Raw genomic sequence first — 12111 nt, 5'->3', positions numbered from 1 at the left:
GTGGTTGAGTGCCCCTGGATTCAATCCCCAGTAATAACCTCCCCCAAAGAAAAAAAGAAAGAAAGAAAGTAATCCAAATGTTCATAGTAAGATTATTCATATTAGCCAAAATGAAAACAATTCAAATGTTAATCATTAGATGAATGGATAGACAAAATGTGGCACTGTGTGTGTATATATATATATATATATATATATATATATATATATATATATGTGTGTGTGTGTGTGTATACACACACACTGGAATATTATTTGGCCATAAAAAGGAGTGCTAATACATGCTATAACATGCATGAACATTTTTTTTTCTCTTTTGAGGGTACTGGGGATTGAACTCAGGGGCCTCCTCATTCTTGGTAAGTGCTCTACTGATGGGAATTTCTTTTTTTTTAAGTGACCTGTTTATAAATCTTTATGGAGCCAAGCCATGTCTTTCTACTCTATGAAACCTAAATTTATTGTTTAGTTTTCTGCAGACACAATATCTTTGTTTGTATGTGGGGCTGAGGATCGAACCTGGGTCGCACGCATGCCAGGCGAGCGCTCTACTGCTTGAGCCACATCCCCAGCCCCCTGATGGGAATTTCTGACTAGGTGATAGTAGAAACAAAATATACTTTGTATACACTCAGAGATATGAAAAATTGTGCTCTATAGGTGTAATATGGATTGTAATGCATTCTGCTGTTATATGTAACAAATTAGAATAAAAAAGTATTTAAAAACAAAACCAAAAATCCAGCCAAATGAGTGTGAACATACAGGCAACATTTTAATTGTGGCCTCAGCTGAAGGAAGAGAGAACTGATTGAGGGGGGAGCAGGCTCCTCCTCAAACAAACTTTCATTGATTTTCTGGAGTGGGTTAAAGTCCAGCATTTTTCTTTGGCCAGGGGTGTCGTCACACTCCTGGCCTGGAGGAATGGGCAGTTAGCTTGTCCCAGGAACTGCTGTGTTTTTCTGTTGCTGCCATTGGCCTGCACAAATATTTCAGCCTTGTGATAAGATTTGGCTGTTGCAGCTGCTAAGGGGACACAGGGGTGGGGGTAGAAGAAAACACATACCATGCTTTTAAAGTAACAGGTTAAGGGCCCAGGAGTTTGTTTGCCTTCTGTACTTCCACACTGACAGGAGAGCCTCATTTGCTCATCTGGTTTATTCTTGGAAATATTATGGTGAAGGCATCCTGGACTTATGATGGACCTGGTCTCTGTGGTCAATAAGACTGTTTGGAGAAGGACAGGTAAGACACGTAGTATACTTGGGTAATAGGTCATGAGTTAACACCTCAGGAGAGCATCCCCACAATGGTCTCTTTTTATCACTGAGCTGCACACCACAAGCCTATCTGAAGTTTGAAAACATGCTAAGAGAAGAAACCAGTCACAGACCACTACCTACTATATGAGACTCTTCACATGAAAATCCAGAATAGAAAAATCTACAGAGACAGGAAATAGATTAATGGTTGCTTAGGGCTGGGTGGTGGCAGGGGGAAGGGAAGTGCTAGATAAAGTTCATGGGGTTTCTTCTGCAGGAGATGAAATTATTCTAAAATCTACTGTGGTGATGGATGCACCTGTTTGTGAATATACTAAAAATCATTATTGGTGCACTTTAAATGAATGCATTGTATGGCATATGAATTATCTCTCAATAAAACTTTTTTTTTTTTAAAAAGAGATACCCTCAAATACAGGCTTTTGTCAATGTGGTTGGGTCTGGATGGGACTCCTTCAGCCACCTTACTACAAGGACAGCATTCATGTGAGTGAGTTAGAATCAAAAGTATCAGTGAGAGCCAGGTGTGGTGGTGCATGCCTGTAATCCCAGGAACTCAGGAAGCTAAGGTAGGAGGAAGCCAGCCTGGACAACTTAGTGAGACCCTGTCTCAAAATAAAAATAAAAAGGGCTGGGGGTGTAGCTAAGCAGTAGAATGCACCTGGTCCTTTAATAACCAGTATTGGAAAAAAAAAAAAAAAAGGATCACTGCGAAGCAGTAATGGACCCCTGGCTGTATGGCTGTCATGTGACTTAGCGATCAAAAGCTATTGCCAGTCACCTCAGTTGTCAGTCTGCTCTCACTGAAGGAAGCTGGAGAATGAACATAGATTATGTCAGGAAACTTCCACATCTCCCTGACCAGACTGCCAGAAGAAAAAAGCCAACGCAGCAGGAAGATGCCTTCACTTGATCTCTGCCTTCCAAATGCTTCCCACTGTTTTGCTCTTCGTTACTACTTCTGTCTCAGATATTCTATCTGGAGTTACTTTTCCTTCTGCTTAAAATGTCCTTTAGAATTTTCCAAGGATCTGCTTGTGATGAGCTTTCCCTTTTGTTTTCCCTGAAAATATCCTCACTCTTGGAAGATTTAAAACAAAAATGAACAGATTTTGAAATTGCTGGGAGAAAACTCCATGTTCTCCCTCCCTTGTTGCCGGGAGAAAACAATGAAAACTGCAGATATAAGGCCTGTCTCAAATCTACTTACTAAATTCTGAAAACCTAATTCACAGAATTCAACTTCAAAGAAGTCTAAAAAATGATTTTGTGTGTGTGTGTGTGTGTGTGTGTGTGTGTGTGTGTGTCCTAGCCTTTCCTGGGCAGTAAAACACTCCACAAGGAGATAGTAACAGTGGAAAGGATCCATGTGGTTAAATGGCATCAATGTAGGGGCCTGACTTGGCCAATGGGCTTGACAAGGAGAAACCAAGGAGGCTTCTGGGTGGGCCACATAAGCATAGTGTTGGGAAAAGCCAGGTGGTAATAGACAGAACAGAAGAAGAGAGGAATGACTTCAGCAAATGTAGATGGTTTGCGGATTCCTATGTAAGAAGAGAAGGAGTGGATAGAAGGTACATCTAATTTCGACAAAGCTTTGGTTGGCTTTTCTTCTGCTTGGGAATCAGACATGTTTTTGTGTGGAAGGGAAGGTGTTAACCAAGGAAAACAGAGGGAGAGAGGGGACACTGATATATGGAGGGATGGCTGCTGGTGTAGGAGGTGCTCACAGGGTGTGGAAAGATGTCATGATATTTGGCTAAATGACAAAAGCATATTATAGAGCAAACACTGTATGATCCTTTTCCTGTTTTAAAAATGTATTAGCTGGCTGGGCACAGTGGCTCACTCCTGTAATCCCAGTGGCTTGGGAGGCTGAGACAGGAAGATCGTGAGTTCAAAGTCAGCCTCAGCAAAAAGCAAGGTGCTAAACAACTCAATGAGACCCTGTCTCTAAATAAAATACGAAATAGGGCTGGGGATGTTGCTCAGTGGTCAAGTACCCTTGAGTTCAATCCCTAGTACCATTAAAAAAAAAAAAAGGTATTAGCTGGGCGCAGTGGCATACTCATATAATCCCAGTGACTCCAGAGGCTGAGGCAGGAGGACCACAAGTTTGGGGCCAGCCTCAGCAACTTAGCAAAGCCCTAAGCAACTTAGTGAGATCCTGTCTCAGAAATAAAAAGTAAAAAGGGCTGGGGGATGTGGCTCAGTGGTAAAGCACTCGTGAGTTCCATCCTCACTACAAAAATAAAACATACACACACACACACACACACACACACACACACACACACACATATATGTTTTAAAATAAAAAATATATATGTTTACATATATTTATTTCCTCCTTTTTTCTTATCCTTTCGTCTACAACAATCACATATTATTTTTATAAATAGAAAAATGCAATTAAGGTTGTTAAGAGGACAGAAGTGGAAGGTTATCCTTGAATTATAATAGAAATAAATTGCTGGAAAAAACCCTAAACTGCTTAATAAAATAATATGCAAGCTGAGTAAAAAAGTAAAGCAATATTTAGGCACAAAGGGAGGTCAGGGAGGCACACAAAGTACAAAGCCAGATGTGGACTGGAGGACATGTGCAGGGCTGGTGAATCTGAGCACCAAATTCTTCAGCTTCTCAGGACTAGCAGGATTGAAGATAAAGCCTAGGGCCCACCAAGAGGGAAGACTAACAGGAAATGCCCTCAAAGCAAAAACTCTACAGGGCTAGTCTCAGTGTAAAGGTGACCTAGAAATAAGCTCTTTCATGTCATAGATCTGCAAGGAAAACTGCCTTTCTTGGATCCTGATGTTAATTAAATTAAGGTGGGTCTGGGAGCTCCCACTTAAAAAAATTGTAACCACAGGCCTACTCTCTTACAAGTTTCAGTCTCCATTTACACACTAGGCCCCATTCTCCTCCCAAAAGAATAATCAAAAAACTTTGGAGTCAATGATTTGATTAAAAATAGTCCTGCTCTTGTAATGCCTACATGTACCTGACAGAAGCAAGCATCCCTGCCCTCAAAGAATTCCAAGGCAATGTTCTGAAGAAATGAGCAGCCCCCAAATAAAATAATTCAATAAATATACAATAAATGAACATTGTGAGTGGGGACCAATAGAAATAAAAAAAAACAGGTTCAGTCCCAGACTTTATATGCTAGAATTATTAGACATATTATACCAAATAAATGTTTGATATAATTTAATAAATAAAATTAAGCTTTGAAAATATGAAAAAAAGAATAAGCAGACATGGAAAATATCAAACAACTTATAGAAAAGAAAAATATAATTGAAATGTAAAACTCAACAGATAGGTTTAAAAAATGATTAGATACAGCTAAAGGGATGATTGCAGATGTGGAAGACAGAAACAGAACTTGCCCAAAATACAGCCCAATGAGATAAAGATTGGAAAATATAATACAGAAAAAGGACATGGAAGATAGAATAAGTTCTCTTAAATATTTAGTCCTAATTCTGTGAGGTGAGTAAATAAGGGGAAAAGACAATATTCAAAGAACTAATGGAGTATTACTTTCTATAAATAACTTTCTGTAAACTAATAGAGTATTACTTCTATAATCCACAGGTTTGAGAAGTCAAAAAATTTCATCTATGCTAAGTAAAAAGAAATGTGCATCCAGAATCATTACAGTAAAATAATAATATGAAATATATTAAATATTAAAACATTAAATAATATGCTATATGTTATAACATGATGGAAGTCAAGGATATAACTTTCAAACTGAAAGAGACAGAAAGGAATAGGAAAAAATTCAATACAGGAGCTGGGGTTGTGGCTCAGTGGTAGAGCGCTTGCCCAGCACATGTGAGGCACTGGGGGAAGGAAGGAAGGAAGGAAGGAAGGAAGGAAGGAAGGAAGGAAGGAAGGAAGGGAGGGAGGGAGGGAGGGAGGGAGGGAGGGAGGGAGGGAGGAAGGAAGGAAGGAAATAAATTGTGTCCATCTATAACTAAAAAAAAAAAAAATCAATCCAGGCTGGGTGTGGTGGTACATTCCTGTCAACCCAGCAGCTAGGGAGATAGAGGTAGGAGGAGTGCAAATTTGAGCCCAGCCTGGGCACATTAGCAAGACCCTATCTGAATATAAAAAATAAAAAGGATAGAGATGTGTAGCTCAGTGGTAGAGTACTTGCTTAGCTTGTGCAAGCCCTGGATTCAATCCCCAGTACCACACATACATACACAGAGAACAAAAGAAAAAGAGACTCCTTGCTGCCAACATCTGCTGGGTTCTGCTGTTTCTTTAGTCCACCTTGTCTCCTCTGATACAACATCACACCCAAGAGCAAAAGATATTTAAGGTCAGGCTTTAAAATATCAAAGTTAGGACAATAGAGCAAAGCCACCATTTCTGGAGGAATGAAAAACAGATTGTCACATCTGTTTTTCATCCTTCCATTTCTGTTTGCCAGAAATGTTTCTGACAGGTGGGTGTGGTGGCTTACACCTGTAATCCCAGTGGCTAGGGAGGCTAAGGCAGGGGGACTGTGAGTTTGAACTGTCCTCAGCAACTTAGAGAGGTCCTAAGCAACCCAGCGAGACTCTGACTCTAAATAAAATATAAAAAGGGTTGGGATGTGGCTCAATGGTTAAGCATTCCTGGGTTCAATCCCCAGTACCAAAAAATAAATAAACAAATAAATAAATGTTTCTGACATATAGGTCCATCATACAGTGGGCTCAGATTCTCGCTGATTTTTGAGTTGAGGGACTCAGAATTATCTTTATGGGCAATTATGTCAGCTCCCATTACCTTTCAAAAGGCAGGTTCCAGAGCGTGTGAAATTCGGCAGGAGTTGCTGTAGACCTTGGGGTCGAGTGTAGTTAATTTTTACAGGGAAATATGTGTAATCCATTGAAGTTCCCAAGTTTTCAGAACTGCAGAAAACAGGGCCATGCTGGCCTATGGATAGGAGCTGGTGATCAGGATGGTGCTGTGAGACCCAGATTTGTGGGGTACCCTAGTCCTACTTGTGAATATCATTTTGAGACACTGTATTAATCAAGGCTCTCCAGAGAAACAGGACCAATAGAGAATTGACTTCATTATTTATTATAATTTAGCTCACAATTGAGACTAAAAGTCTGGAGAATGGGAAAACCAATGGTCTGTCCCAGTCCAAAGCCTGAGAACAAGAGGAGCATATGTTACAACTCCCAGTCCTAGCCCAAAGGCTTGAGGATCTGGGTCCAAGAGGGGATGGAGATGGTAGTGTTAAGTCCCAGAACTTCAGTGGGCCAAGGGGCAGGGGCTCTTATGTTTGAGGGCAGGAAAATATGGATGTCCCAGTTCAAGAAGAGAGTAAATCCACCGGTACTCCACCTTTTCTTCAGTTCAGGCCCTTGGTGGACTGGAGGGTGCCCACCCACACCGGCCAGGGCTATCTTCTTTACTCCCATTCAAATGCTAATCTCTTCCTGAAACACTTTCATAGACATTTCCAGAAACAATGTGTTACCAGCTATTTATCTGGGTATCTCTTAGCCCAGTAAAGTTATTTCATTAAAACTAACCATTATAGATCCTTAGCAAATATAATTAACAAACAAGCAGGTTACTCAACAGAGGCCTCAATTCCCACGTCTATAAGCGAAGTATGAAAAGAGCCATTGCCCTAGACTGTGGAAAGGATTAAATAAGATATGTATGTCAAGTGCCTGGTACTTAGTGGTCACGTAGGAAAAGCAGCTACTGTCATGATCATTATTTTTGTTCATATAGCTCCATTTTTAGTTTGTTCAGACAGTTTAACATATTATAATTTACATTATAATAGTAAATGTTATCCTCAGCAGACACGAACCTGTGGATCCAAGTAGCACCTGTTGCAGCTGGGAAGTCATTGCAGGATCTTGGTCCAGTGTTTGGCAACAGTTTGATCTGAAGATGGCAGTTTGGGTGATTTGGAGCAGCCTCAGCCTGCTGCGAGTGCTATGGTGTCTTCTTCCACAGACGGGCTACGTGCATCCAGATGAGTTCTTCCAGTCACCAGAAGTCATGGCAGGTAAAGTTCTCATGTGGTTAAGACAAGCAGCAGCTGAGTGGCTGAGAGGCTGATTGGCTATTTAGTTGGGGAGGGAAAGCATGTCTGTACAGAAGAGCAGTAACTCCACAAGCAAAGCTGTTTTAGCCTCTCTGGGACAACAGCTTGGGAGTGGGGACTCTTCTTCCTGAGTGGCAACACTGACCTTCTGGATGATACTGATGAAACACCAACCTCTTTGATGTTTTCCTGCTTGGACCAACAGGTCATTCAGAATGAAAGCTATGATGAACTCCTTAATGGAAGGATGAGAGTTGGGCTTTCCTAGTATCTGGGGAAGCTTACACAGAGTTGTGATCTGAGAATATGAAAATTTTCCCACTGTAGTTCAAGGAAGGAGAGAGGGAACCCAGACATAGGATACTCACTTGTTAGAACTTATCCACTAGGGGCTGGGGATGTAACTCAGTGGTAGAGCACTTGCCTAGTATGTGTGAAGCCCTGAGTTCAATCCCAGCACTGCAGAAAACAAACAAAACCCAAATCTACTAGGTGGTGAAAGGTATATCAAGAGGATGGTTGCCAGGATCTATGAGGACTTTTGGATGCTATCAGTGTGTGACTTCCTCCTCGTGGTTCAAGATGGTAGCTTTCAAGTCTAAAACTGTCTTTCTAGAAAACAGGAAATGGACATGCCTATTCACTTTAAGGTCACATTTGGTAAATCATATGCTTTTTGTCCATTTCCATCCCACTGGTCAGACAGTTGACTTCACTTAGTTGCAAAGGAAGCTAGGAAACAAAGTTTTCGTATCTGATTAAGCGTTCAGCTAAAGACACTAAGACAGGAAGGGGGATTTGCTATCTCTGCCACATGAATCAGTAGGTAGATTTGGATTTTAAATTGAAAATTTTGGTCTTATGTCCTAAGTGTTTTTTTTAAACCTGAATTGTATACAGCAGCTGGATTGACTTGACGCTAGATTTTCTGTTTCCCTTTCACCTTCTGATATAGATCAAATGGCTAAAAGACTGGAGGAATAAGTAGCAGAAGCAAAGAGCCTGAATGATCCCCAGGCCATATAATCAGCTCTAACAGCCAGCAAGGTTATCAAGCATGAAATGCTATGGACAGTGGGGTTTGGCCTGGAGATGCAGAAATTAAAATTTGTTCCCTTACCCCAAACAATGAGCTATGGAACACTGGGGAACAGGGTCACAGATCAACCTCAAGCAGCAAGTATTTTTGAAATTATATAAATACTGCTTGAATTCCTTGTAAAAATTTAAGTATCATAAACAAAACTAAGATTATATTTGTCCATAACCCTTATTGCTTGTTCTCTGTCCCTACGCTCACAACCTCTTTTCCTGACAAAAATCTTTCTTAGAGATGAGTTCTGATCCTAGAAATATCAAAAAAGGAATAAAGTCTCCCCTGCTCCCTACCACACCCTTGCAGGGTACACTGTCACCTCATCTCCCAAGTACTTTCCCTTTGTCTCCAACAGAGTATGGCCTCAACCACCTTGAGTTTCTCTATATTAATTTCTACTGCTTTATGACAAGCCATCACAAACCTAGCAGTTTAAAATTACAGTTTGAAATTAAATTATTAGTTTACAGTTTTGTAGATCAGAAGTCCAGCATTGGGTTCTTTGCTCAGGGTGTCACAAGGTTGAAATCATGGTAAGGACTGAATTGAGTTCTTTTTTTTTTTCTTCAGGTTTTTAAAATAGATTTTTATTTTTTAAAAAAGTTAATTGAACATTATAGGAAAAATAAAAACACAAGCAAAGAACAAAGTCATCCAGTCACAAGCAGCTTAGTTGGATGTGTCCCTCTAGGTTGTGTGCATATATACACAATATCCCATTTTGTGTGACTGAGATTGTAGTGTATCATGCTTTTGGACTGAGTTCTTGTCTGGAAGCTCTGAGGAAATATCTGCTTCCAAGCTCATTCTTGTTGACAGAATTTAATTCACTTCAATTATGGGACTGTAGTCCTTTGCTCTTAATTTCTGGAGGCTGCCCACCCTCCTTGCCAACAGCCCCTTCCTTCTTTAAGCCAGAAGGGGATATCAATGCTTTGAATCTCTGCTTGCTTTTTCTGCATCCAGCTGTAGAAAATTCTTTGCTGTTAAAGGGCTGCTGTGATGAGGTCAGGCCCATCTAATAGTCTCCTGTTTCAGTCAGTACTCCCATAAAACCTAACCTAACCTAACCACAGGAGTAAAATCTACATTGTACTAGTCCAAGGAGTAAAGAAATGTCCACTAGAGGGTAGGGAGTTTAGGGTGCCATCCTAGAATTCTGCCCAGAGCTGGAAACTGGCTCACCTCCGCCTCTTTCTCTGCAGAGGACATCCTGGGCGTGCAGGCTTCACGGCCCTGGGAGTTTTACCCCAGCAGCTCCTGCCGCACGGTGGTCTTCCCACTGCTGACCTCTGGCTCTGCCTTCTGGTTGCTCAGGCTCTGGGAAGAGTTGGGACTGTGGCCTGGCCTGATGAGTGGCTATGTGCTGCTGGTAGGGCCCCGACTCCTCCTCACCACCCTCTCCTTTGCCCTGGATGGGGCTGTGTACCACCTGGCCCCACAGTGGGGGGCAGATCGCTGGAATGCCCTGGCCCTGCTGTCTGGTTCCTACGTCACCCTGGTTTTCTACACAAGGACCTTCTCCAACACCATCGAGGGACTGCTCTTCACATGGCTGCTGGTGCTGGTGTCCCCTCATGTGGCATGGAGCCCCACACCCAAGAAGCCTACCTCATGTCCATGGTGGTACAACTGGCTTCTTGGGGCCATCGTGGCTGCTGGCTTCTTCAACCGGCCCACCTTTCTGGCCTTTGCTCTGATCCCCCTCTTCGTCTGGGGCATTCGTGGAGTCAAGGACCCTGGCTTCAAGTCCCTGATCTGGGAAGCTCTGGTGCTCCTCCCTGGGGCAGCACTCACTACAGTAGTATTTGTGGCCATGGACAGCTGGTACTATTCCAGCATCTCAAGATCCAGTAGCCTTGTCCTTACACCTGTCAACTTTTTACAGTACAACCTGGATCCCCAAAACCTTGCAAGGCACGGCACACATGTGCGACTCACTCACCTAGTAGTCAATGGCTTCCTGCTCTTTGGGGTGCTACATGCCCAGGCACTACAGGCTGCTTGGCAACAGTTGCAAGTCAGCCTCCAGGCATTTGCACAAATGGGCCTCCAGAGGGCCCTACGGGCCCAGAGCCTGCTGTCCAGTCCCAGATCTTACCTCCTTCTCCTCTACTTCACGCCCCTGGCCCTGCTGTCTGCTTTTAGCCACCAGGAGGCTCGATTCCTGATTCCCCTCCTGGTCCCCCTAGTCTTGCTTTGTAGTCCACAAACCCAACCTGTGCCTTGGAAGGGGACCCTGGTCCTCTTTAATGCTCTAGGTGCCCTCTTCTTTGGCTGCCTGCATCAGGGAGGCCTGGTACCTGGCTTAAAATACCTGGAGCAGGTGGTCCATGCACCTGTGCTCCCAGGCACGCCGACCCACTACACACTCCTTTTTACTCATACCTACATGCCCCCCCAGCACCTCCTCCACCTCCCAGGCCTGGAGTCATCTGTAGAGGTGGTGGACATGGGTGGAAATGAGGACTGGGTACTTTGCCAAACACTTTACAACCTTACCAGACAACAAGCTTGCCAGGTGGCTGGTGGGCCATGGCTCTGCCGCCTCTTTGTGGTGACCCCTGGGACAACCAGGCATACTGTGGAGAAATGCAGCTTTTCCCTCAAGAATGAGACACTCATGTTTCCCCACCTGACCCTGGAGGACCCACCAGTCCTGTCCTCTCTGCTGAGTGGGGCTTGGAGGGACCACCTTAGTCTTCACATCATGGAACTGGAGCAGCCACTGCCCAAGATTCAGCTATAGAATCTATGCTACTCCACCTTGTATGAAGGCAGCTGGGCTGTGACATTGCCATAGGGCCCTGGGCCTCCTTCAGGATCCCCACTGCTGCCTCTTCTGGGCACAGCCATTGGTTGTTCTGCCCTCTGGGTAAGCCCATTCCCTTTTCCTTCAGACACCAAAGATCTGACCAGTCATGGTTCTGCTGCCAAGGTCCCAATAATCCTGGTATAATCAATGGCACCTAATGTCTGTTCCTGCCCTATGCCTTCCAGCCACTGTAATTTTTTTTTTTTTTAAAGAGAGAGTGAGAGAGGGGGGAGAGAGAGAGAATTTTTAATATTTATTTTTTAGTTCTCGGCGGACACAACATCTTTGTTGGTATGTGGTGCTGAGGATCGAACCCGGGTCGCACGCATGCCAGGCGAGCGCGCTACCGCTTGAGCCACATCCCCAGCCCCACTGTAATGTTTTAAATATACAATAGTACCTGATTGTGAAAAGACAATGCACTGCTAATGACGTTCCTGAATGACCTCTCCCAAACTTGCCACAATGCTTTACCTCTTTGGTCTCCTAAGGACTGGCATGTTGAGGCCTTGCAGACACATGAGAGATTATGGTGAAGGAGAGAATAAGTGGCTCAGATTCAGGGATCCAAGTTCTAGTTCCTGGTCTGCTACTCAATGACTTTTGAGAAGGCCCCTTCTATTCATCCAGCCATCTCCCAATCTGTACAGATAAGAGAATCCCTGAGATGTCTGTCAGATAATATCATTCTTGGAACCCACAGCACATGTCCCCTGGATCAACAGGCATGTTTCTCACAAAGCTCTTTGAACATGGAATGGTATTGTATTTAATGGCACTTTGTGTCTGCTCTCTCAATGTTTGGTCAATACTAAAATAAGTCATTCTGGAAAAA

The 12111-nt window shown here is 43.1% G+C and overlaps 1 protein-coding gene across 6 annotated transcripts in view; it reads left to right on the top strand.

The window, feature by feature from the left end:
* Window positions 1–12111, top strand: part of Pigz (phosphatidylinositol glycan anchor biosynthesis class Z (Gwada blood group)) — a 17096-nt gene extending 4985 nt beyond the window's left edge. For 2 of the 6 annotated variants that reach the window (XM_078043993.1, XM_078043994.1), the window contains 3 exons: window positions 322–359; window positions 7118–7326; window positions 9667–12111. In XM_078043993.1, coding sequence (XP_077900119.1) covers window positions 7209–7326; window positions 9667–11210 — 1662 coding nt within the window. In that variant the 5' untranslated portion in view covers window positions 322–359; window positions 7118–7208 and the 3' untranslated portion in view covers window positions 11211–12111. Of the gene's footprint in view, window positions 1–321; window positions 360–7098; window positions 7327–8320; window positions 8620–9666 lie in introns of those variants that run through there. The other 4 variants (XM_078043992.1, XM_021720647.3, XM_078043995.1 and 1 more) reach the window with 4 other exon arrangements.

The sequence above is a fragment of the Ictidomys tridecemlineatus genome, chromosome 3, assembly GCF_052094955.1.
Source record: "Ictidomys tridecemlineatus isolate mIctTri1 chromosome 3, mIctTri1.hap1, whole genome shotgun sequence".
In the NCBI taxonomy this organism is placed as follows: domain Eukaryota; kingdom Metazoa; phylum Chordata; class Mammalia; order Rodentia; family Sciuridae; genus Ictidomys; species Ictidomys tridecemlineatus.
The sequence above is the reverse complement of the archived record's forward strand: the minus strand, read 5'-3'. Positions and strand labels throughout refer to the sequence as shown.